This window comes from Theropithecus gelada, chromosome 7a (assembly GCF_003255815.1).
Source record: "Theropithecus gelada isolate Dixy chromosome 7a, Tgel_1.0, whole genome shotgun sequence".
Lineage (NCBI taxonomy): Eukaryota > Metazoa > Chordata > Mammalia > Primates > Cercopithecidae > Theropithecus > Theropithecus gelada.
In genome coordinates this window covers 41,006,742-41,034,449 of record NC_037674.1, presented here as the reverse complement: position 1 = coordinate 41,034,449, position 27,708 = coordinate 41,006,742, and the positions used below count along the sequence as shown (strand labels likewise).

General features: G+C 43.2%; 1 protein-coding gene across 3 annotated transcripts in view; it reads right to left on the bottom strand.

The window, feature by feature from the left end:
• HACD3 (3-hydroxyacyl-CoA dehydratase 3) overlaps positions 1-27,371 on the bottom strand; it is a 46,216-nt gene extending 18,845 nt beyond the window's left edge. For 2 of the 3 annotated variants that reach the window (XM_025390388.1, XM_025390387.1), the window contains exons 1-4: positions 27,093-27,371; positions 5,479-5,521; positions 2,743-2,816; positions 800-964 (exon numbers count right to left, since the gene is read on the bottom strand). In XM_025390388.1, the coding sequence (XP_025246173.1) occupies positions 800-964; positions 2,743-2,816; positions 5,479-5,521; positions 27,093-27,179 (369 nt within the window). In that variant the 5' untranslated portion in view covers positions 27,180-27,371. The remainder of the gene's footprint in view (positions 1-799; positions 965-2,742; positions 2,817-5,478; positions 5,522-27,092) is intronic. The other variant, XM_025390389.1, reaches the window with a different exon arrangement.
• Between the last annotated feature and the right edge of the window lie 337 nt (positions 27,372-27,708).

Here is a 27,708-nt window from a genome sequence, read left to right as displayed (position 1 = left end):
GAATTCCAAATAATTATGTAGATACTCCATCTAAAGGACAGGAAGCATAACTCCCTGCTCCTTAAATGTACGCTACACATAGTGACTTCCTTCCAAGGAGTGGCAAGAGGAAAATAACCTTATAGTGGAGAAACCTGATAAGCGTCACCTCAAGCCAGCTGACCCATGGTTAATATCAACAGTGATGTGTCATGTTGATAGTATGTACTCTTTTTTTTTTTTTTTTTTTGAGACAGAGTCTCACTCTGTTGCCCAGGCTGGAGTACAGTGGCACAATCTCGGCTCACTGCAAGCTCCGCCTCCCGGGTTCACGCCATTCTCCTGCCTCAGCCTCCTGAGCAGCTGGGACTATAGGCGTGCATCACCACACCCGGCTAATTTTTTGTATTTTTACTAGAGACAGGGTTTCACTGTGCTGGCCAGGATGGTCTCGATCTCCTGACCTTGTGATCCGCCTGCCTCAGCCTCCCAAAGTGCTGGGATCACAGGCGTGAGCCACCGCGCCCGGCTGTATGTACTTTTGATATGATGTGATAAGAACTGCACTTTACCTCTGTGGTCTTCTCAATATCTGTCACCTTAGTCTAGTTGTAAGAGAAACATCAGACAGATTTCAACTGAGGGACAGTCTACAAAATACATAGCGAATACTTCTTGAAAATCACGTCACCAGGTCTTTAAATGAATTTGTAACTTTGTCGCTATTCTTTCAGACCCTGAGAGGTATCTGCAGTGGCCCGAATGACGTGGCTTCCCCATGATTTGTCCTCAATGACTAGATCCTAGGATCCTTACTAACCTTAGCTCTGAGCTCCATTTCCGCATCAGATTCATCCAGCCAACGATCAAAGTCAGGGGCCAAAAACAGTGGTCGCTTTTCCTGCTTCGTGAGTCTCTCCCACCACTGACTCACTTTCTTCTGTACCGTAATGTTTACCTGCCTCTGGGTCAGTTTGTAAACAGGCTAGGAGAGAAAGTGAAAATGTAAGAATGCCCTCTTCCGTTCCCTGAAGCAGCACCATGCCAGGGGCGCTGTACAGAGAAACTGCAGGATATGTTTATTCTTCTTTCTCTGGTCCTGCAAGTCCTGATGCAAAGGGAACATCTAGACCAGGGGTCTCCAACTCCTGTATTGGTCCGTGGCCTGTTGGGAATGGGGCCACACAGGAGGAGCTGAGCCATGGGCAAGTGAGCGAAACTTCATCTCTATTTACACTCGCTCCCCATCACTTGCATTACCTCCTGAGCCCTGCCTCCTGTCAGATCAGCATTGGCATAAAATTCACATAGGAGTGCAAACTCTATTGTGAATTGTGCATGCAAGGAATCTAGGTTGCTCACTCTTTATGAGACTCTAACACCTGATCATCTGTCACTGTCTCCCATCACCCCCAGATGGGACCATCTAGTTGCAGGAAAACAAGCTCAGGGCTCTCACTGATTCTATATTATGATGAGTTGTATAATTATTTCATTATATATTACAATGTAATAATAACAGAAATCAAGTGCACAATAAAGGTAATGCATTTGAATCACCCTGAAACCATCCCCACCCCACCATCTGTGAAAAAAGTGCCTTCCACAAAACTGGACCCTGGTGCCAAAAAGGTTGATCTAGACCAAGGGCTGGCATGGAGAACTGGTAAGAACATAACGTCCTTCTCTGATTCCCCCAGTGAATGACACAGGAGGATATCAGGATAAGAAAGGCAAGTAATTCCTGGTTAGGCTGGAGGGAACTAGCATGAACCTCCTGCCACAGCCACATCATGCAAGGTACTACGTCCAATCACCCTCTCAAGGGTACTGCATCCAATCACCCTCAGCTTATACATTTTCCTCCCATGAAAATGACTGTCCTGGCTCAGCAGACCCTTGTTTTAGAAACACCTGCATCAAGGTCAGAACTGTATTGGATCAGTTACAGACTTTTTCACAGGGGTCAATCTGGGGAGTCTTCCCAACTAAACTCAAATTCTTATAGGCCATTCCAGCTCATTGTTTGTCTACACGGCCTCTCCCTCATCTCCAAAGGAAGCCCCATGACAGGTTCTCTGCCCACTATACCACTGGTTATTATTAATGCTTTCTCAAAACAACTGAGCACCTGTGCAGGGAAATCAAGAAGCTCAAGTCCCCAGAGCTAAGTGTAATTCCAGAAACCGAAATACCCCATCTACTGGATTCTCTCCCTGCTTGTGAGAGAAGTTTCCTCAGGCTCTAAGGGAGGAGAAGCTTCGATGATATCTGCAGCATTCTTTCTGAAGACCAGCTGCCTTTGCCCTTTTTGATTTCTATTTTTCTCACCTGCACCTATGGCAAAGTCACATGAAAGTAACCCTTGGTGGGGGCTTCAACTACCCTATGTAACTCTGTTCTCAACAGGTGCCATACTCCTCTGCCATCACTAAAACCAGAGAATATCAGAGCTGGAAGGAACCCTGGAGATCACTTAGTCCAGAATTTCATTTAACACATGAGAAAACTGGAACTCGAAGAAGTGAAGAGACTTGTTCAAGATCACACCACTAATAAATGGCAGGGCCCAGATTCAACACGGGGTCTCTGACTTTCCCATTCCTCTGCAGCTAAAACCTGGGCTCTGTTCCAAATAAGAGAACTCTATTATTCCCCTTTGGTTTTATCTTCTTCTCTCCACAAACCCTGCTCCCCATTTCACTAAACTACTGGTATTCATTTCCTAAAATGGGAAGGGAAGTGAGAAAGGAAAGAACATACCTCTGGCTTCACAAGGTCTAAGAACTCCAGGTGAAATTCATAGACATTGTCTCCTTTGGCACCATGTCCTTGAGCTATAAAGAAAGAAATGTGGGTTATTGCAAACTTGAGCAGAGCGAGGCCATCCAAAAGCCAGCTTGGTGCAGTTCTTTCCTAAGTATGCGAACACTTTTTTTTTTTTTTTTTTTTTTTTTTGAGACAGAGTCTCACTCTGTCACCCAGGCTGGAGTGCAGTGGCGCAATCTCAGCTCACTGCAAGCTCTGCCTCCCGGGTTCATGCCATTCTCCTTCCTCAGCCTCCCAAGTAGCTGGGACTACACCACCTACCACGCCCGGCTAATTTTTTGTGTTTTTAGTAGACAGGGTTTCACCATGTTAGCCAGGATGGTCTCAATCTCCTGACCTCAAGTGATCAGCCCGCCTCAGCCTCCCAAAGTGCTGGGATTACAGGCATGAGCCACCATGCCCAGCAAGAATATTACACTCGATCGTAGCCAAAAGGCTGAGAAGCAATGTAGTCTGCAAATCTTAATGGGTCCTGTTAAAATGTGTGGGGGCTTGTGAGCAGAGCTCTTCAACAGCTAGATAGGTCAAATCTTTGATGCAAGTTTATCTCCATATGTTCTCTGATGTCAGTTTCGGAATATTTACCCAATTTTCCACTGTGACCCTGATGATACCCCGTACAAATAACAGGCAGGAAAAAGAACAGAGAAAGCAATGCCAAAGGGGCCACACAGATATAAATTTAACTTTCACAATTACTTTGGCTGTAAATCTAGAGCAGACAAAAATTGGTGGGTGTATCATCTTGACTGTGGTTAAGGAAAGTTGCAGGGCACATGGAAATGCTGGATTGTCTTGGACAGCTCTGAATCTAAAACCTCCCAACCAGGGAGAGAGAATGAAGGGAGAAGCTGACTCCTCCTTTAGTACATCCCAAATGGAACAAGGAAAAAGAAATACAAGCCTTTGTAGCTTATGAAGGACAGGTGGAACTAGGAGGGAAGTACCTGAGTTGGCCAGTGCCTCATCCCTATGCCTTGACATGGCTCCTTTCTCCAATTCAAGCTGGCACCATGCCTAGATGCCAGTGACTGCTGGACCCAGCAGCTGCTGCAGGACCTCCCTTCCACTCTCCTCTCTGATTCATTTACCATTTGGTTCCCTTCTGGGACTCTCAGCTCTTATCTGACCATATGTAGACTAATAACCTGCCTAATATTCGCCATAGGTAGCAATTATTCTCTATGACCATAAATTCCTTAAGGTAGCACAGTATATAAGGTCTAAGTGGCAAGATATGCTTTTATCACTTTAACTTTCATGTAAATGTATATAATTCCCAAAAAACCAGAGCTGAGTGGTAACTACTCTCATCCTGAAAAGCAGATACAAATGCCAGGCTGTACTTTCATGCAAGTATATTACGGTAGATGGAATTTCACATAAAGCAGAAACTCTTCATGCTCCAATAATCCCAGGAATTGGAACAGAGAGAATCCTACCCCACTGGGTGACAGTGAATGCAGATCCCACCCTCTCCAGTACAGCAGTAAATCTGCTGATCGACTGAGGAGAAGGGAGACGGAGGCAGATTCATAGAATCAGAAACTGTCAGAGTTGAAAAGGCCTCTGAGACATCATCTAGAATGTAGTGTTTCTCAAACTGGTCTGCAAATCTAGTATCAGGGAGCCACAAAGTCTCATCAAGAAAATTTCTTAGGAATGGTGTAATAAATAATTATTATTTTTAAAAATGTTTAAAAAGAAAAATATTTTTTAAAAACACAAAACAAACAACAACAACAAAAAAAAACAGGCACAGTGGCTCACACCTGTAATCCCAGCACTTTGAGAGGCCAAGGCGAGTAGATCACTTGAGGTCAGGAGTTCAAGACCAGCCTGGACAACATGGTGAAACCCTGTCTCTACTAAAAATACAAAAATTAGCTGGGCGTGGTGGCAGGTGCCTGTAATCCTAGCTACTCAGGAGGCTGAGGCACAGGAATCACTTGAACCCAGGAGACGGAGGTTGCAGTGAGCCAAGACTGTGCCACTGCACTCCAGCCTGGGTGACAGAGCAAGACTCAATCTCAAAATAAATAAATAACATTTCTATTTTTTGTTTTCATAATAATCTTTTTTTTAAAAAAGCAGCATATTCTGGATCATCTAGAGGGCCATTTCATAATCAAGTACTGCCATGCAATCAGTAGCTGTATGTGTGTCTGTGTTCACAGCTGCAGTGAGCCAAATGTCACTTAAAGTGACCATATTTAATTCTTCACGTGTTTCTCAATCTCAGGTCCATGAGCCCTTGAGAGTCCTGTGGAAACATTCTTAGGTGCCTACGGGTCCTCGAGTTTGAGAAACACAGATTAAAACCCAGCATCTTAATTGTGTAGGTCCAGAAAAGTCAATAACTTGTCCAAGACAGTGGCAGAATTAGAGCTAGAAGACAAGCCTCCTGATTTCTAACCCAGGATTCTTTTTTTTTTTTTTCTTCACTGTATCTACTGCCTCTCCATGGGGGAAACAGGATTTTAAACCAATTCTTTGACTTTTCTAATCATATATTTCAAAACAATTTAGCTTACTTCATGAGGATCAAAGGAGTGAACATCAGCAAAAAATCGATAAAACAAATACATTTTTTTTTTTAAAAAAAAGGGAAACCACCACCACACCTCCTTAACTGTGTATAGAGATGGGAGCATTGGCTGGGATACTGACCTTTGAAATGCAGCACATTTTCAGTGATGCTGATGGCAGGGTTCTGTGAAAAGAGACCAAGGATGTAAGAAGGCATTTTAATGAAGAGAAAAAATAAGAATAAACAAGGGGCTTCTTCCCCTCATCCTTCTCCCATGAGGACTCAGCCTCCTACTCTGTGCCTCCCCCACAAATATATTTAGTCATTTATTCACATCTGTGTAGGCTTTCTCTATGTCTGTCTGTACCTATCTAAGACTGCAGACTCCTGCCAAGAAGGACCCTAACCTGCTCTAACTGTGCAAACAGTCAAGCACTGAATTACTCCATTCTGAGAATGGCCGATCATGCAAGGTGCTATGTGAGATATGAGAGGGGAATACACAGATCTCCAGGACTCAATCCCTGAGCTGTAGAACAGAGGTTCCAGTGGGACAGATGAGGCACTTTCTGTGAGAAGATATGAAATAGTTATCAAGAAACATATGGTCAAGACGAAAAAGGTGGTAAAAGGTAGTAAGTGTTAGCAGAGTTAAGAGAGAGAGAGAGAGCATAACAGGAATCGAGTGGTGGGGAAAAGCTCCACAAAAGGTGAGACCTGTACTGCAACCTGAATGATAAATTAATTCCGACAAGTGGAGGAAAGGGCAGAGGATTGCAGGTGGTGAATGAAAATGCAACACGCTGCGCCTGTGTCTCTAACTTAGAGGCTCCAGACTCTCTTAACCCCCAAAGGAAACAAGACTCGGGAGAGGTCAAAATTCTCCAAACTGCTCACTGATTCCCAGAAGTTGCTACATACCTTCAGTTTAGCATCACAATTTAAAATGAAACTACTTAACACTTTTTCCAGTGGATGAGAAACAACTCACCTCCTACTTCCAGCTCAAGGTTAATAAGCAAGAGGCAGCTCGATCCCAGTGTCGTGGTGTTTGTTTTTCTTCTGTGGGCTTAGCTTTCTGTGCTCCTCAACTACAGCTGTCATCTGACCATAACCTCATGACATTCCAAGCCAGAACAACCCAACAGAGCCCCTCCTGAAGTCCTAACCCACAGAAACTGTGAGAGACAATAATTGATTATTGTTGCTTTAAGCCACTATATATTGGGTGATTTGCTATGTAGCAACAGATTAACAAATAATTAACTGCAATTATTTCTTTAAATGCTTGGTAGAACTTCCAGGTGAAGCCATTTAGACCTGCAAGTTTCCCTGTGGGAAGACTTTTGACTATTGAATCCGTGTATTTAATGCTTACGAGGCTATCCAGGTTTTCCATCTCTTTTATAGAAACTGTCTCTATTTCTTGGAATTTATCCATTTTATCTGATATGAACTTGTTTTAATATTTTCTTTCCTTTTTTTGAAAAAGTCACCCAGGCTGGAGTGCAATGACTCAGTCTTGGCTAACTGCAATCTCCACCTCCCGGGTTCAAGCAATTCTTCTGCCTCAGCCTCCCAAGTAGCTAGGAGTACAGGCGTGTGCCACCGTGCAGGGCCTAATATTCTCTTAGCTTTTAAATGTCTGTAGCTTGCATGGTTATGTCTTCTTCTTCATTACTGATACGGTTTGTGTCATAATCTTGTCAATATGTCTAGCAATTTTAATTATCTTTCAAGAACTTTTAGCTTTTTATTGATTTTCTCCACCTCTGCTTTCTATGTCTATTCTTATCTTTATTCTTTCCTTCCTTCAATTTCTTTCGGAGAATTTGCTATTTTTTTTTTCTAACTTCTTGAAATGGAGATTCAAAGGTCATTAATTTTCAGACTATTTTTTTTCTAAGATAATCATCTAAGAATATAAATTTCCTACCAAATCCGACTTTGGCTGCTCTCAAGCTTTGATTACAGTATTTTCCATTCACATCCTAATTTCCATTATCGTTTTTTCATGGGTTGAGACGGATTTCTTAATTTTCAATTTCCAATTTTCTAGTTATCCTTATGTTATTAATTTCTATCTCAATTGCATTGGGATCAAAGAACATTCTCTGTGTAATTTCAGTCCTGTCAAATGTATGGAGACTTGTTTAGGAAGCAGTATATAGTCAACTTTAGTAAACACTCTCAGTACATTTAAAAGAATGTGTATTCTGGAGTTGTTGGGGCCATGTTCTTTATATGTCCATTAGGTTTACTGTTAATTATTTGTTCACATAATCTATATCCTTACTGAATTTTGTCTTCTAGCTCTATCAATCACTGGGAAATCACACTATCATAAATTTGTCTATTTCTCCTTGTATATCTGTTAATTTAGATATGATTGAGGCAATGTTACTAGATGCATATAACCTTTTTTTTTTTTTTTTTTTTTTGAGATGGAGTCTCACTCTGTTCCCCAGGTTCACTGCAACCTCCGCCTCCTGGGCTCAAGCAATTCTTTTGCTTCAGCCTCTCAAGTAGCTGGGATTACAGGCGTGCACCACCACACCTGGCTAATTTATTTATTTATTTATTTATTTTCAGTAGAGATGGGATCACACCATATTGGCCAGACTGGTCTCAAACTCCTGACCATTGTGATCCGCCCACCTCGGCCTCCCAAAGTGCTGGGATTACAGGTGTGAGCCACCGCACCAGGCTGGGTTTTGACTTTACTTCTATCACCTGCGACCTGTCGGGCTGTCAAAACCAAAGTTCAAATTCACTTAGTTGAGCAAATGTTCGCAAGGCAAAAGCAGTTTCCGTGTTCAGCTTATCTCTCTGAGTTCCCAATTTCATTTCTACCTCGTTAACTTTTTGATGTTTTTAAGACATTTTTATTCAATACTTTCCGTTGTTTTTAATAGAAAGCTCAATCTACACAACCTAGTCCATCTCTTACTAGAAAAGAAACTGTGCTTTTGCTTATAAGAAGAGGAGTGAATAGCCAGGCCTGGTACCACGCACCTACAGTCCCAGCTACTCGGGAGGCTGAAGTGGGAGTATCACTTGAACCCAGGGGTTCGAATGCAGCTAGGGGAACATAGCAAGTAGTCAGACCCTGTCTCTAATTCTTTTAAAAAATAAAAAAGAGAAAGAGAGTGGCTGGGCAAGGTAGCTCATGTCTATAATCCCAACACTTCGGGAGGCCTAGGCAAGAGGATCACTTGAGCCCAGGAGTTCAAGACTAGCCTGAACAACACAGACCCTGTCTCTACAAAAATAAAAAAAATAGCCAGGTGTGGTGGCACATGCCTGTGGTCCCAGCTACTTGGGAGGCTAAGCTGGAAGGATAACTTGAGCTTAGGAGGTCGAAGCAGCAGTGAGCTTTTATTGCACCACAGTATTCCAACCTGGGTGACAGACTAAGACTCTGTCTCAAAAAAGGAGTGAATACGGAAAAGGGAATAAGAAAACTCAAATTCACAGCAACTGTCCCTCTTTTTTTTTTTTGAGACAGAATCTCCCTCTGTCACCCAGGACTAGAGTACAGTGGTGCAATCTCGGCTCACGGCAGCCTCCACCTCCCAGGCTCAAGGATCCTCCCACCTTAGCCTCTCAAATATCTGGGACTACAGGTCCACATCACCATGCCTGGCTAATATCTTTTTAAAATTTTTCGCAGAGACAAGTCTCACTATGTTGCCCAGGCTGGTCCCGAACTCCTGGGCTCAAGCAATCCTCCACCTCAGCCTACCAAACTGCTGGGATTACAGGCATGAGGCACCATGCCCAGCCATCATTTTAAAAATAACAATAAAATCACTTACATCACAAGTCTGTTGTAAGGATTAAATTATAATTGCACACACAGAGCCTGGCAACTAGTAAGAATTCATATTCCGGTTGCTTTTCTTCCTCTGACTAGAGTGCCCATCTAAGTTTCCATGCCTGTTGAACACTACTTCTCTTTCAAAGTTCAGGTCAAATGTTAATTCCTCTTCCTTCCTCCTCACCTTAACATCAGAATCAACAGCTTCCTTCCTACTTTGTATTCACCTTTACTATAATACTTACCACACTGTTCCATAATCATTGTTGATCGTTTAATTGCCCCTCTTGACCTGAGTTCTTTGATGGCAGGGACTGTGTCTTATTCATCTCTATATACCTAACGCCTCAATAATTGTTTAGTGAACTGAAGTCAATTCATCCCATTTTCAGAATCTCTGGCAGAACTACAAAGAGTTCACAATAAACTATCTGCTCTCTAACTCTTTGGACAAGAGTCTCCTTTCTCATTCAAATCATTAGTATTTATCTTCCCATCTGTGTGATTAGTATGTGTGCAGAAGAGTTAATATAGCAGTCCTGAGGCTGCAGTCTTTAAAAGTGCCTGCTTCCAAGATCAGCCTTTGGCTGACATCTATCGAGAAACTCAGCCTTCCTCCACCCCCTAACTAATAAGGGTGGTTCAATGTTCCTAAACTGTGCCTACAAACAATGTGATTTATGGTGAATATCAACTTTCCTTCTAGGAGTCTGGAATTTTGGTACATGTTAGGCCAAGGTTACCTAAGTAACAAGCCCCCAGTAAAAATCATGGGTACTTGGCCGGGCACAGTGGCTCATGCCTGTAATCCCAAAGGCTGAGGTGGGTGGATCATGAGGTCAGGAGTTTGAGACCAGCCTGACCAATATGGTGAAACCCCGTCTCTACTTAAAATACAAAAATTAGCCAGGCGTGGTGGCGTGTGCCTGTAATCCCAGCTACTCAGGAGGCTGAGGCAGGAGAATCGCTTGAACCCAGCAGGCAGGGGTTGCAGTGAGCCGAGATCGGGCCACTGCACTCCAGCCTCGGTAACAGAGTGAGAATCCGTCTCAAAAAAAAAAAAAAAAAAAAAAAATCATGAGTATTCAATCACTAATGGGCTTCCCTGGGCAGAAATGTTATACATAATAAGTCACTGCATTTTTCGTCGCTGGTGGAGCGTGCTTAAGTATACCCCCTCACAGGAGGAAGAGTGACAGAGAGGTTTATACATGGATTTCTCCAGACTCCACTCGTGCTTTTTTTCCTTTGCTGATCCTGTCCTGTATTCTGCAGCTGTGACAAACCTTAGTCATGAGTACAATTATATACTAAGTCCCACGAATCCTTTTAGCAAATCACTGAGCACACTTGTGGCTGCTGGGGACCCCCAACACTGTGTATTTTTAATGTGATCCTTTTCACCCCAATGCTTTATTTTGAAAACTTTTAAATCTACAAAAAAATTTTTAAAATAGGCCAGGCGTCGTGGCTCACGCCTGCAATCCCGGCACTTTGGAAGGCCAAAGCAGGCAGATCCCTTGACGCCAGGAGTTTGGGACCAGTCTGAACTCCAGCCTGGGCGACAGAGCAAGACCCTGTCTCAAGTAAAAAAAGAAAAAATAGTATAATGAAAACTCATATACCTTCTGCCAATTGATTGCTAAATGTCATATTTGTTTTTTGTTTTAGAAGGGTGGGGGTAGCCACCATTCTACAAAATATAAAGCTCCCAATATTTGCTTTTTATATGCATACTTTTTTGCTGAATTATTTCAAATGAGCTGCAGACATCATATTTCACCTCCAAATATTTCCTCTCCTAAGAAATTATATTCTCTTGCATAATTATCAAAGCTTTCTAATACCTAAGAACAATAACTCCATATTATCTAATAAAAAATCTACATGAAGAATCGTCTCAAAGATATTCAATTGTTTCTGTTATTTACTGTAATGCAACCCAACTACTCCAAAACTTGACTTAAATTATCTTATGTGATTCCACAGGTTGACTGGGCTTCAGCTATATAGTTCTATTCCACGTGATGTTGGCTGGGACTATAGTATATTGGGCTGGAATATTCAAGATGGGTCGCTCACTTAGCTCCTAATTGTTGTTGGCTGTCATTGGGGAGTTCAGCTAAAACTGTTGACCAGAATAACTATATTTGGCCATTCCATGTGGCTTGGGTCTCTCGCAGCAGGGCTGCTCAGTTCCGAGAGGGAATGTCTCAAGAGCAAGTGCTCCAAGAGAGAAGAAGTGGAAGCTGGCAGTCCTCTTACAAAGAGCAAGCCTGGAACTGGTCACAGCATCATTTTCCAGCATTCTATTCACTAAGCTGCCAGAGGGCCTGCCCAGATTCAGGGAAAGAGGAAATAAACTGCGAGTCTTGATGGCACTCTTGATGCAGTTATCCTGAAGCCACTATATTTACACTTTTAAAAAAAAATCCAGGATCCAATCCAGGTACATACACTCCTCTTGATTGTCATGTCTATTTTTATTTAATACAGACTTACACTTTTATTTATTAACCCATGCCAGTTGTCTGGTAAAATGTATCATATTCTGGATTTGTCTGGCCATTCCTTCATATTAACCATTTTTAGCAAAAATATTTCATAGGTGATATGGTTACATATGGCATCCTTATGTTAGATGGTGATGATAAATTTGGTCATTAAATTGAGAAGGTGACTGCCAGAACTTTCCACTGTAGTGTTCCCTTTTGTAATTAGCAAGTTACCTAATAGTGTAATCTGCCATTCCCTCACAACACTCTTTCATCCAATGGTATGGTCAACTATTGTTAATCCTTACCTGATGCAATTTTACACTGGAGGTCACAAAATTATAATTTTCTTTCTTTCTTTCTTTTTTTTTTTTTTTTGAGATGGAGTTTCCTTGTTACCCAGGCTGGAGTGCAACGGTGCAATCTCAGCTCACCGCAACCTCCACCTCCCAGGTTCAAGCAGTTCTCCTGCCTCAGCCTCCCGAGTAGCTGGGATTACAGACATGTGCAACCATGCCCGGCTAATTGTGTATTTTTAGTAGAGATGGAGTTTCTCCATGTTGGTCAGACTGGTCTCAAACTCCCAACCTCAAGAGATCTGCTGGCCTCGGTCTCCCAAAGTGCTAGGATTACAGGCATGAGCCAACATGCCCGGCAAAATTATAATTTTCTAATTCAACCATTCATTTTTCATTTTCTAGTTGGCATTCTTCTGTAAAAAAAGAGTTTTCCCTTTTTCTCTTCTCTCCCTCTCTTTTTAATTGAAATTTTTATTGAGATAATAGTAGATTCACATGTAGCTCTAAGAAAGAAATATATACACCTACCGTGTACCCACAAAAATAAAAATTTTAAAAAAAGAAATAGTACTGAGAGATCCCTTATACACTTTGCCTAGTTTCCCCCAATGGTAGCATTTTATAAAACTATAGCATAAAATCAAAATCAGGATACTGACATTGACACAACCCACCTATGTTATTCAGATTTCCCAGTTTTACTTGCATTCGCTTGCAGGTATGTGCATGTGCGTCTGTGTGTTAAGTTCTACACAATTTGATCACATGTATAGGTTCATCTACCTACTGTCACAGTCAAGATACTGAATAGCTCTAGATCCCTCGTGGTGCCTTTGCAAACACCACCAGCCTGTACCCTCTCTGGTCTACATTTCTTTTTTACTATCGCTATGGACTCACGGATTTTCTTTTTTTTTTTTTTTTTGAGATGGAGTCTCGCTCTGTCACCCAGGCTGGAGTGCAGTGGCGGCAATCTCGGCTCACTGCAAGCTCCGCCTCCCGGGTGGTTCACGCCATTCTCCTGCCTCAGCCTCCCAAGTAGTGGGGACTACAGGCGCCCGCCACCACGCCCAGGTAATTTTTTGTATTTTGTAGTAGAGAGGGGGTTTCACCATGTTAGCCAGGATGGTCTCTATCTCCTGACCTCGTGATCCGCCCACCTCGGCCTCCCAAAGTGCTGGGATAACAGGCATGAGCCACTGCACCCGATAGACTCATGGATTTTCTTTTGTGATCTGCTCAGCCAAATTCCATTACCATTATTACTCTTTCTGATGTTCAAATTGTCACCAACTCGGCCAGTAGAAATCCCTTCAAACCAAATCCTGTATAATTCTGACATGACCGTGTACCCTTCGAGGATATTGTTCTTTCTCTGGCACAGATTTGAAATAATTGGCCATTTCTTCAAGGAGGCATAGTTCCTTCGGTTGGAAATGGTAATGTAGAAGCCATGATCTAGGTACACTGAGGTATAGTTAATGTTCATCTTTCAGTGGGCTAGCTAGGAATTTTAAAAATGATGATGTCATAGTGAAGTTTCCAAGTCAAGCTATTACAAGGCTTCTCCTTACCTTGTTATTTAAGATTTATATCTCTTACAGTGAAAATCTTCCTAATAACATTAGCACATTTATATATTTGTTTTATCCTAAAAAAGTTTCAGAATTAGAATATCAACTTTTTTTGCCAACAGTAAACCTACTAATTACTTGCAGAAGTTTCCTTGTGGAAAATAAGAAAAAAGATAGAAAATTTATATTCAATTTTAAAAAAAAGGAAAGGGAAAAATAACCCTTCTAAGTGTAACATTTAATTGCAGTTCTTTTTGTCCTTAAAATATATTCCAGTTAAAGGGGGGAAAGTTGACTTTTTAAAAGGACATAATCTACTAAAGAACCACAGTACTATGTTCAAATATTATTTGTATTGATTAATTTATCTGTAAGATTTTGTCATCAATTTGATATACAGTTAGGTCCTTTTGGTTCTGTTTATTTAATTTGCTTTTTACTTTTTTTTTTTTTTTTTTTTTTGAGACAGAGTGTCACTCTGTCGCCAGGCTGGAGTGCAGTGGCGCAATCCCGGCTTACTGCAACCTCTGCCTCCCAGGTTCAAGCGATTCTCCTGCCTCAGCCTCCTGAGTAGCTGGGATTACAGGCATGTGCCACTGCACCCAGCTAATTTCTGTATTTGTAGTAGAGACAGGGTTTCCCCATGTTGGCCAGGATGGTCTCGATTTCTTGACCTCGTGGTCTGCCCGCCTCGGCCTCCCAAAGTGCTGGGATTACAGGCATGAGCCACCAGGCCTGGCCTCCTTTTTTTTTTTTTTTAAATACAATTTTATCTTTGAATATGTAAAACATTCCCATTGTTCAAAATTCAAACTTTATGAAATGATTTCCTCAGAAGTCTTGCTCTCAAACCCATCCTCCTCTACCACATTCCTATTCCCCACATACCGGTAACCATTTCATTCATTTCTGGTTTATCTATTCTCTGTATATGTGTGTTTTGCAAAAATTCACAAATATATTTAGATATTCCTATTTTCATCCAAGCACGGTGACTTATGCCTGTAATCCCAGCACTTTGGGAGACCAAGGCGGGTAGATCGCTTGAGCTCAAGAGTTCGAAACCAGTCTGGGCAATATGGTGAAACCCTGTCTCTACAAAAAATACAAAAATTAGCCTGACATGGTGGCATGTGCCTATAGTCCCAGCTACTTGGGAGACTGAGGTAGGAGGATCACTTGCGCCTGGAAGGTGGAGACTGCAGTGAGCCAGGATCACACCACTGCACTCCAGCCTGGGTGACAGAGTGAGACCCTGTCTCAAACAAACATACAAAACAATTCGCTCTGTCGCCCAGGCTGGGGTACAGTGGCCGGATCTCAGCTCACTGCAAGCTCCGCCTTCTGGGTTTACGCCATTCTCCTGCCTCAGCCTCCCGAGTAGCTGGGACTACAGGCACCCGCCACCTCGACCGGCTAGTTTTTTGTATTTTTTCGTAGAGATGAGGTTTCACCGTGTTAGCCAGGATGGTCTCGATCTCCTGACCTTGTGATCCGCCCGTCTCGGCCTCCCAAAGTGCTGGGATTACAGGCTTGAGCCACCGCGCCTGGCCTTTTTTTTTTTTTTTTTTTTGAGACGGAGTCTCTGTCCCCAGGCTGGAGTGCAGTGGTGTGATCTCGGCTCACTGCAACCTCTGCCTCCTGGGTTCAAGCAATTCTCCTGCCTCAGCCTCCCGAGTAGCTGGGACTACAGGCGCGAGCCACCCTACCCCGCTAATTTTTGTATTTTTAGTAGAGACAGGGTTTCACCATATTGGTCAGGATGGTCTCATTCTCTTGACCTTGTGGTCCACCCACCTGGGCCTCCCAAAGTGCTGGGATTACAGGCGGGAGCCACCGCACCCAGCCAAAACAGATATTCTTACTTTGCCTCCTTTCTATACAAAAAGTAGCATACAATATACATTCTTATACATCTTGCTTTTTTTTTTTCATCTAAATAAATCCTTGTGAGTTCATAAAGATCTTACTCTTTCTTGTTACAGCTGTATAACACTCAACTGGGTGTATGTATCAGTTGGTATTGTCTTCTAATTCCCCCTTTTGGGGACATAGACAATTTCAAAGAATACTAACCAACTTGAGGTTACTATAAGACCATGGTAAAATGAAACAAAACAAGACCATTGCATAAATTTGTCTAATGACAGGTCACTATGCCAACCACAAAATACCAAATCATAGAACTGTCCCTGCTTTCTGTCAACATCCAATCTATAGCAGACCCCACTTCCTTAGACACCCCCACCATTACCCAACCAAAGCCCAAATCCCATATAACGAGGTCTTTTTTAACACCCTCTTACTGAGATACCACATATTTCCCTACAGTGTGTGTCTTCCCTCACTGGAACAAGCAATAAACCCACCTTATTTAACTACAAGGTGTGTTTTGGTGATCTTTGGCTGAACAGCATTGACAGTTTAAATAAACTCTCAGAGAGCTCTTTCAATAAATTTAAAATGCTCAAAGTAATAAGAAAGCTTGTATCATAGTATAATCAGCAGCATTTTTCCCCTCATTATCATGAGGGAAAAAAATAAAACAGTGGTGGATTTTGCAATCAATTAAGTCTAAGATATCATAAAATTCTATTTTCACCCAGACTACTGCCCTGAACTCTGTATTTGTATAGTTATATCACTAGTTCACATTTTCACATGGAAATTGTTTAAAACAAGACTCTCAAACTAGTATGTCCAAAAGGGGACTCTTGATTTTGGCCCGTAAACCTCTTCTGCAGTCTTAATCATTTCAGTAAACTGTACTGTCATCTACTCTGTGCTTAAATCAAAATCCTAAGACTAGTCATTAATTCTTTTCTCTTCCTCTCCAACAAGTCCATCAAGGCCTCAAGGTTCTCTTCAGATATATCTCAAATGTGTCCATGGCTCTCCACCTCCACAACCCTAAACTGAGCCACCTCATCTCTCACCCATACTACTATAACAGCCTCCCTAAATGGTTTTCTAGAGTTCACTTTGCCCCTTTATAATCCACATAGAAGCCAGAATAATCTTTTTTGAAACACAAATCCTACAAAGTCACTTCTCTGCTTAAAACTCTTTAATAGTTTCCCATTGCTCTTACAATAAAACCCAAGCTCCTTACCATGGCAACAAGGCTCTACATGACCTACATCTTGCAAACCCTTCTATCCTCGTCTCCCTCTAACTTATTCCTCACTATGCTCCAAACATACTAATATCCTTTCTGCTCCTGGAACCCCCACTAAGCCTTTGCCTGCCTCTAAGTCTGTGGACTTGTTGGAATGTTCTTCCCCCAGCTTTCTGCACAATTTATCTTTCAAGTTTCACCCAGCTAGAATATCACCTCTTCAAGGAAGTCTTCCCTGACCACTCTATTTAAAATAGACTCTACCAATTATTCTCTATTTCATCACCCTCTTTATTTCCCTCATAGCACTTTATCTAGGTAATTATTTATTAACATATCTATTGCCTGTCTCCCTCCATCTGAAGGTAGTGCCTTTACATGTGTTGCTCACTACTGAATATCTAGTACTTAGCACTATGCCTGGAGCGGTCAACAGTTACAAGATTATTTAACTTACTGCTTTATAAGTACTTTTGTACTGTGGTAATAAACAACTTAGACTTATTGATTTCTGTTATGAAATATTTCAAGCAATCAGACAAACAGAAAAATATAGCAAACACTACTATACCTAACATCAATTAGCATTTTGTTTTATTTGCCTCAATTTTTAAAAAAAGAAATAAAACAGACACAGATACATTATATAATTACTCAATCTCAATACCCTCTCTCCCTCAAACATGCCCCAACTTCGCAGGTAACCACTCTTCCAGCATTGGAGTTTGTCATTTCCACTGTATTTCTTTATTCACTTACAACATGTTGGGCATTCACAATATACAGTATGATTTTACATGTCACATAAATAATTTCATACTGCCTGTATCATTCTTCAACTTGCTTATTTGATATTATATTTCTAAGCTTTAATTCCATGTTTCGTTCATCGTGGCTGTTGTACAGTGTGCCATTGTATAAATATACCACAATTTATCTATTTTCCAGCTGACAAAAATTGAGGCTGCTTTCAATCTTTTGCTGCAATGAACATTCTACCTCCACCTGCATATGTGTAAGAGCTTCTCTAAAAAAACAAAACTTCCAAGTCATAAAGACATACAACTTCAGCTTGACAACATGGTGCGGAACTGTTCTCCAAATCAGTTGTGCCGATTAGTACTTCCACCAACTGTATAAAAAAATGTCCGGCCGGGCGCGGTGGCTCACGCGTGTAATCCCAGCACTTTGGGAGGCCGAGGCGGGCGGATCACGAGGTCAGGAGATCAAGACCATCCTGGCTAACACGGTGAAATCCCGTCTCTACCAAAAATACAAAAAAATTAGCCGGGCGTGGTGGTGGGCGCCTGTAGTCCCAGCTACTCGGGAGGCTGAGGCAGGAGAATGGCGTGAACCCGGGAGGCGGAGCCTGCAGTGAGCCGAGATCGCGCCACTGCACTCCAGCCTGGGTGACAGAGCGAGACTCTGTCTCAAAAAAAAGAAAAAAAAAATGTCCAGCCGGGCACGGTGGCTCACATCTGCAATCCTAGCACTTTGGGAGGCCAAGGCAGGCAGATTACTTGAGGTCAGGAGTTCGAGACCAGCATGGCCAACATGGTGAAACCCCGTCTCTACTAAAAATACAAAAATTAGCAGGGCGTGATGGTGGGCGCCCGTAGTCCCAGCTACCTGGGAGGCTGAGGCGGAAGAATCACTTGAGCCCGGGAGGTAGAGACTGCAGTGAGCGGAGATCTCGCCACTGCACTCCAGCCTGGGCAACAGGGTGAGACTCTGTCTCAAAAAAAAAAATGTCCTGTCGCTGAACATTCTCACAAACACTTAGTCACGTCAGGCTTTTTCATTTTTCCCACTCTAATGTGAGAAACAGTATCCTATCATTTTAATTTACAGGCACACCTTGGAGCTATTGTAGGTTTTGTTCCAGACCACCACAATAAAGCTAATATCACAATAAAGTGAGTCACACAAATTTTTTGGTTTCTCGGTATATATAAATGTTATGTTTATATTATACTATAGTCTATTAAGTATGCAGTATTATTCTAAAAAACAGTGTACATACCTTAACTTTAAAATATTTCATTGCTAAAAAATGCTAATGATCATGTGAGCTTTCAGGGAGTTGTAATCTTTCTGCTAGTGGCGGGTCCTGCCTCAATGTTGATGGCTGTGGACTGATCCAGATGGTGACTGCTGAAGGCTGGGGTGGCTGTGACAATTTCTTAAAGGAGGACAACAATGAAGTTTGTCTCATTGATTGAGTCTTCCTTTCACTAAAGATTTCTTTGCAGCATGCAATGCTCTTTGATACTGTTTTACCCAGAGGAGAACTTCTTTTAAAATCAGAGCATCCTCTCAACCCCGCCACTACTTTATTATCTAAGTTTATGAAATAGTATAAATCCTTCGTTGTCATTTCAAGAATGTTCAGAGCATCTTCATCAGAAATAGATTCCATTTCAATAAATCACTTTCTTTGCTCATCCATAAGCAGCAACTCCTCATCCCTTCAAGTTTTATCATGAGATTGCTGCATTCAGTCACACCTTCAGGCTCCACTTTTAAGTCTAGTTCTCTTGCTATTTCCACCACACCTGCAGTTACTACCTCCACTGAAGTCTTGAACCCCTCAAAATCATCCATGAGGGTTGGATTCCACTTCTTCCAAACTCCTGTTCATTTTTATATTTTGACCTCTTCCTATGAATCACAAATGTTCTTAATGGTATCTAGAATGGTGAATCCCTTCCAGAAGGTTTTCAATTGACTTTGCCCAGACCCATCACAGCATCACTACCTTCGACAGTTTTAACCTTACGGAAAGTATTTTCTGAATAAGACCTGACAGTCAAAATTACTTCTTGATCCATGGGCTGCAGAAGGAATGTTATGTTAGCAGGCATGAAAACAACATTAATCTCCTTGACATTTCCATCAGCACTCTTAGGTGGGACTAAGTGCACTGTCAATGAGCAGTAGTATTTTGAAAGGAATACATATTTTTTTTCCTGAGAAGTTGGCCTCAACAGTGGGTTTAAAATATTCAGTAAACCATTCTGTAAACAAATGTGCTATCATCCAGGAGTCGTTGTTCCACTTACAGAGCATAGGCAGAGTAGATTTAGCATAATACCTTTTTTTTTTTTTTGAGACAGAGTCTCGCTCCATTGCCCAGGCTGGAGTGCAGTGGTGCGATCTCGGCTCACTGCAACCTCTGCCTCCCAGATCCAAGCGATTCTCCTGCCTCAGCCTCCCAAGTAGCTGGGATTAAAGGCGCCCACCACCATGCCCAGCTAATTTTTTGTATTTTTTAGTAGAGATGGGGTTTCACCATGTTGGTCAGCCTGGTCTTGAACTCCTGACCTCAGGTGATCCACCCGCCTTGGTCTCCCAAAGTGCTGAGGGATTACAGACATGAGCCACCACGCCTGGCTGATTTAACATAATTCTTAAGGGCCCTAGGATTTTCAGAATGGTAAAGGGGCACTGGCTTCAACTTCAAGCCACCAGCTGCATTAGCCCCTAACAAAAGAGTCAGACTGTCCTTTGAAGCTTTGAGGCCAGGCATTGACTTCTCCTCTCTAACTATGAAAGTCCTCCATGGCATCTTCTTCAGTAGAAGGCTGTTACATTGAAAATCTGTTGTTCAGTGTAGCCACCTTCATCAAGGATCTTAGTTAGATCTTCTGGATAACTTGCTGCAGTTTCTACAATCAGCACTTGTAGCTTCACTTTGCACTTTTATGTTACGGAGCCTTTCCTTAAGCCTCATAAATCAACTTCTGCTAGCTTCAAATTTCTCTTCTGCAGCTTCCTCACCTCTCAGCCTTCATAGAATTGAAAGAGTTGGGGCCTTGTTCTGGATTAGGCTTTGGCTTAAGAGAATGTCATGGGCCGGGTGCGGTGGCTCACGCCTGTAATCCCAGCACTTTGGGAGGCCGAGACAGGTGGATCACGAGGTGAGGAGATCGAGACCATCCTGGCTAACACAGTGAAACCCCATCTCTACTAAAAATACAAAAAAATTAGCTGGGCGTAGTGGCGGGCACCTGTAGTCCCAGCTACTCACAAGGCTGAGGCAGGAGAATGGCATGAACCCGGGAGGTGGAGCTTCCAGTGAGCCGAGATCGTGCCACCGCACTCCAGCCTAGGCAACTGAGCGAGACTCCATCTCAAAAAAAAAAAAAAAAAAGAGAGAATGTCATGGCTGAATTATATTCTATCCAGACCAAACTTTCTCCATATCATCAATATGACTATTTTGCTTTCTTATCATTTGTGTGTTCACTGGAGTAGCACTTTTAATTTCCTTCAAAAACTGTTTCTTTGCATTCACAACTTGGCTGTTTGGTGCAAGAGGCCTAGCTTTCAGCCTGTCTCAGTTTTGACATGCTTTCCTCACTAAGCTTAATGATTTACAGCTTTTGATTTAAAGTGAGACATGTGCAACTCTTCATTTTAACACTTAGAAGCCATTGTATGGCTTTTTTGTTTTGTTTTGTTTTTGACACAGTCTCACTCTGCCACTGGAGTGCAGTGGCGTGATCTCGGCTCACTGCAACTTCAGCCTCCCAGGTTCAAGTGATTCTCCTGCCTTAGCCTCCTGAGTAGTTAGGATTACAGGCACCCACCACCACACCTGGCTAATTTTTGTATTTTTTTAGGAGAGACGGGGTTTCACCATGTTGGTCAGGCTGGTCTCCTGACCTCAAGTGATCCCCCCACCACAGCCTCCCAAGGTGCTGAGATTACAGGCATGAGCCATCACACCCGGCCCCACTGTAGGGTTATTAACTGGCCTAATTTGAATATTGTTGTGTCTCAGAGGACAGAGGCCCAAGGAGAGGGAGAGAGATGGAGGAATGGCCAGTGAGAGCAGTCAGAACACACACATTTATCAATTAAGTTCACCATCTTATATAGGTGTATTTCATTTTGCCACAAAACAATCACAATAGTGGCTGGGCACAGTGGCTCACACCTGTAATTCCAGCACTTTGGGAGGCCGAGGTGGCAGACCACTTGAGCTTAGGAGCTCGAGACCAGCCTGGACAACATGGCAAAACCTTGTCTCTACAAAAAATACAAAAACTAGCTGGGCACAGTGGCACACGCCTGCAGTTCCAGCTACTCGGGAAGCTGAGGTGGAAGGAACATTTGAGGCTGGGAGGGGGAGGTTGCGGTGGGCCAAGATCACACTACTGCACTCCAGCCTGGGTGACAGAGTGAGACCCTGTCTCAAAACTAAATTAATTAATTAATTAATTAATTTAATAAACAATCACAATAGTAACATCAAGGCTAGGCACAGTGGTTCAAGCCTGTAATCTCAGGGATCTGGGAGGCCAAGGCAAGAGGATTGCTTGAGTCCAGGAGTTTAAGACCAGCCTGGCCAACATAATGAGACCCCACCTCTAAAAAAATTTTAAAAATTAAAAATTAACTAGGCAGGTACCTGTAGTCCTACTAGAGAGGCTGAGCCAGGAGGACTGCTCAAGCCCAGGAGTTCAAGGCTACAGTGAGCTATGATCACATTGCTGCACTCCAATCTGAGCAACAGAGTGAGACTCTGTCTCAAAAAAAAAAAAAAGTAACATCAAAGATCACTGATCACAGATCACCAGAACAGATATAATAATAATGAAAAAATCTGAACTATTCCAAGAATTAACAAAATACAACACAGAGACACTAAGTGAACACATGCTGTTGGAAAAATGACCCCAACAGACTTTGTTGCCACAACCTTCAGTTTGTCAAACCCGCATTATCTGCAAAGCACAATAAAGCAAAGCACAATAAAACAAGGTATGCCTGTACATGTGCCTGATCATAATTGCAATTCAGCATCTTTTCAGACTTACTGGTCATTCTTGTTTCCTTTTACTCTGAAATGTTTATATTATCTGCCCCTTTTTCTTTTGGGTAATATGTCTTTTGCTTATTGGTCTGTAGGTGTTCTTTAAATATTCATGGTATTAGTCATCTCTCAGTGATATGCACTGCAAATGTCTTCTTCAAGTTTGTCTTAAATGTGTCAATATTTGTCTTTAGGGTTTGCATCTTGCTTAGCACATTCTCCCACTTTCCAATATTACAAAGATAGTCTCCTATATTTCTTTTTAGTAGTTTTGCTTTATACATTTAGGTCATTAATCCACCTGAAACTGATTTTTGTGTATGGCATAAGGCAGGATCTTATTTTCTTTTTGCCATTTGGATGACCAGTTGTCCCAGTACAATTTCCTGAATGGGTCATTCTCTCCTCATTAATTTGTAAGAGCGCCTCTTGTCATACCTTAACTTTTCATATATGAAAAGGTCTACTAATAGGCTCTATTCTTCCATTGCTCTGTGTCCATCCCTCTCATCTAAGGTTTAATATCACAATCATCATAATCACTCACTTGAACTGCACACTAGAATTTGCAAAGCACTTTCAAATCCATTTTCCAATTCAAATCTCAAAATAGTCCTATGAGTTAGGCACTACTGTTCATATCCGTCTGGATGAAGAGCCGCAGGTTCATAAAGGTTAAGTGAATCATGGTCACCAGAGCATAAGTGTAAGAACAAGGACCCAATCTCATGTGTTCAGTTAGCACTCTTTCCACCAGACTCTGTTAGGTAAGGATAGGAACAATAACTTTCAAACAGCTCTCAAACACAGCTACACTCTGTTCTCTGTTCACAACACCCAAAACAAGCACCTTGTAAATAAACCAATGCTTTAACAACTACATTTTTCGGGACACACATGTTCATTATGCTCATCATGAAAGTAAATTCGATTTTGAAAGTAACACTGCCTTAGCTGGCCTCTTTGCTACTATTCACCTCAAGCACAGACAATGCCACTGCTGAAGTCTTTATTGTCCACCATTTCTCCTCACATCAGCCGTGTTCTCTCATAGTCACTAGCCCTGCAGTTCCAAAGACAGAATAGAGATGTGACAGCTGGACAGTTCTCTGTGTCAGGACGGAGGGAGACAGAGCCAATGCCTCCAAACTGGAACTTAACACTTTAAAACTTACACTTACACATAAGCTGTGGGACATGCTACAGAAAGCAGGGAGTGTTAAAGTGCTGTCCAAGAACCCCACACCTAGCTTAATGATAGACAAGAGTAGGTACTCCATAAACGATTTTTACTGAACAAATAAATGAAGCGCTTCATCCAGAGCCAGAACCACTGGTTTATTTTCTTTTTTTTAATAACAAATCTGCACATGTATAACCACTGATTTCAACAGGCTCTGCATAGAGCAATCAGTTGAGAAAGACAAAAAAAAAAAAAAAAAAAAAAAAGGCGACCCCTGACACTCAGAAGCAGGCATAGCACTCACAGCCAGGCCATGTTATTCTCCTATGGGACATAAACAATCTCACAGAATACCAACCTCAGACAAGGTTACTCTGAAATCTTCATAAAATGAGACAGAGGCCATTTCACAACTTTGTTATAAGCACAGAGAAATACATAGTGGCTGTGCCACCCATGAAATCCCAAATACCCTCTGGCCAAATTGAGTGACTGCTACTCCTATAGCAATTACAGTTTTGTTCTTATACTAGTCTCCCTGCCCTATAGATAAGATTTATTCACATACCCAACTACAAAACTCCCATATTTTCTTACAGGATCTTCTCTAAAGTAAAACTCCAACCTCCTTAACCCTCCCCTTCCCTAATCACCAACACCCAAATCCTATAATCAGTTCTAACACCCTCCTAATGAAACACCCCAGGGTTCCCCATGGAGTATGCTCTCTCTTGATGCAATGAGTAATAAACCCAACTTGTTTAACTACCGGTATGTTATTGGTGGCCTTTGGGCATTGACACGGTTTAAGTCAGACATTACAAGTGTCTAAAAGTCTATGCCTTTCTCTTTCTGGAACATTCTCCCAGTCTTAGTTTGACAAAAATAAATCGCATTTCTGGAAGTCACCACTAACTAAATTTTTTTTTTTTTTTTTGAGACAGAGTCTCGCTCTGTCGCCCAGGCTGGAGTGCAGTGGCCGGATCTCAGCTCACTGCAAGCTCCGCCTCCCAGGTTTATGCCATTCTCCTGCCTCAGCCTCCCGAAGAGCTGGGACTACAGGCACCCGCCACCTCGCCAGGCTAGATTTTTGTATTTTTTTTTAGTAGAGACGGGGTTTCACCATGTTAGCCAGGATGGTCTTGATCTCCTGACCTCGTGATCTGCCCATCTCGGCCTCCCAAAGTGCTGGGATTACAGGCTTGAGCCACCGTAGAATTGGAGCCAACTCCAATTCTACCAATAAACATACTCCTACACAAAACTTTTTGTTTGTATATGATATGCCTCCTTCTAGATAGCATGCCCTTGAAAAGCTGGGTCTGACTCATCTTTGTAAATCTGTACTACCTTACATGTATTAGAGGATTGCTAACACATGTAAACACTCTTTCATGAGTGTAACATGGTGCTTTTAAACTAATGGTAGTTGAAATATGGGTGCCTCAAAACTACAGATGTGAAACCCCAGAGAAAACAAAACCTTAATAAGGGAGAAAAATTATTTATTTTTCCCCAAAATGTTTTAGATGGTTACATTTTTTTTTTTTTTTTTTTTTTTTGAGATGGAGTTTTGCTCTTGCTGCTCAGGCTGGAGTGCAATGGCACCATCTTGGCTCACCGCAACCTCCGCCTCCCCAGTTCAAGCGATTCTCCTGCCTCAGCCTCCCAAGTAGCCAACACAGTGAATTACAGGCATGCACCACCATGCCCAGCTAATTTTGCATTTTTAGTAGAGATGGGTTTCTCCATGTTGGTCAGGCTGGTCTCGAACTCCCGACCTCAGGTGATCCACCCGCCTTGGCTTCCCAAAGTGCTGGGATTACAGGCGTGAGCCACAGCGCCCCGCCTGTTCTGTACTTTTTTATTGACTGCTGGAAGAACCCTCTCTAGACGGGGACTTTGAGCCCCATCTACAAAAGATTTTGTTTGTTTTTTCCTATTCTAGTAAACCACCCTGGAGCAGTAGAGGGAGACAGCACAGAACATTTATTCATACACTGACCCAAAAGTATAATCTCAGTCTGGATGAACACATTAAACGACACACCATGCAATGTCATAGCCTATTTAAAGGCATTCTGGCCACTACTGTCGTCTTCTTTCAACAGGAAAACGGTTTATATTCCAGAAGCAAAGATTATATTAAATTCAACAAATTCAAGTCGACACTCAGAAAGCACCTACATTTTACCGGATCCATGGGTGATCCAGCCAGATGCCTGATTCAGAAGCAGAGAGAGTTAAATGGAGTGAAAGAGGTTACAAAGTGCCATAGATGTTAAGGAGAAGTTTCCAGTAAGGATGACTGTAGAAAGAACCTTCCAGAGGCTGGGTGCGGTGGCTCATGCCTGTAATCTCAGCACTTTGGGAGGCCGAGGCGGGTGGATCACCTAAGTTCAGGAGTTCGAGACCGGCCTGGCCAACATGGTGAACCCCTGTCACTACTAAAAATACAAAAATTTGCCGGGCGTGGTGGCACGCGCCTGTAATCCCAGCTACTCGGAAGGCTGAGGCAGGAGAATCGTTTGAACCCGGGAGGCAGAGGTTGCATGAGCTGAGATCGTGCCACTGCACTCCAGCCTGGGCGACAAGAGCGAAACTCCGTCTCAAAAAAAAGAAAAGAAAAAGAAAGAACCTTCCAGAATGAAAACTCCAGTTTCTCAAAGCCTGGAATCTTTAGTTTGGACAGAGACATGAGGATACACAGGTCCTTGAGTCTCCGCTATTAGGTGCCTTCAGCTTGCTTATATAAAGGGCCAAGGATCTCAAACAGAAATGCTTAATGTAACTTAGGAAATTTTTAAGTTGTCTGTGCAACTCAGCAAACCTGAGCTCACAGCCTTCAGAACAGAGGGGGAAATCACTTCCTCCAGCTCTTGTGAATTTTAAAATTAAAAGTAATGAGAATGATTTCCATCACTGAACGGTTGCGAGGTGGGTGTGGCCCCCCCATCCCTCCCCTCCCCCACCCCCTGCAGCGCCCTGCCTCGGTAACGTCCGAGGGGCCTGGCTGGACCTCTTAGGCCAGCCACGGCCCAGCAAGCCGCTGTCACAACTGCACCCCTAACCCAACGAGCTCATCCCACATCTCGAAGGGCCCCAGCCAACTCGAACCCCGACGGCCAGGCAGCCAGCGCCGGGCTTGGGATCCATGAAGGCCGCCGACTGCGAACAAAGAAGAGGCCGGGGGTAGCCTGAGAGGCCCAGTCCGAGCTCTCTGAGGACCCGAAGGTTCCTGCAGCCCTGGGGGGGTTGTGCCCCCGGCCCAGGATCTGCGGGTGAGCCTCGACAAGCGCCAGCACGCCGTGAGCGCACCGCGTCGCGGACCTTCTTGGCGCACTGCAGGCTCTCCGCGCGCACACTGACAAAGAGGGCAGGGGTCCTGGCGGGTACCCGGAGCTGCGATCCCTCGCGCTTCCCGCCGCCTGACCCGGCCTTTACCTGTACGTCACTCAGCTCCACGCGCAGATACAGCTCGCGGTGTCGCTGAGCCCAGTAGACATGCGGCGTCAACACCTGATTCTCCATGGCCACACTGCCCAGGGCGCGGGGAGGCTCGGCTCGCTGCGCCTCGCTGCCTCAGGTAGTGCTCTGCTGGCGCGGGCCGAAAGCAGGCCTCAAACCCCAGCGCTCCTGAGCGCCTGCAACCCGGCACCTTGAGACACCCCACGCTCGCGGGCCGCGCTTGCGCAGTAACGCGCCAGGATGGCGGCGGCGCCAGCAGTGGGCCTTGGCGCGAGCCGAGAGGGGGCGGGGCGCAGGCGGGATGGGGCAGGCCTGGGCACAGAGACGCCGCAGCTCGTCGTGGCCGCCTAGGGAATTGGAATCAAGAAGGCTGGAGACTCAGGGGACCGATGAGCATGGGAAAGGGTTTGGGACTGATGTCTCTGGAAGGTCCCTCGCATTCTGTTTACTGAGTGCCTACTGTGTGCCTGGGTTTCAAAACTAAACACTGAAACAACAGAAGTGAGACACAGCCCCTTCTGTCTTAGAACTCCCTGCCTATTAAAAGATGCAAGTAATTACAGATGAAATAAAGATGATAATGGTGATAGGG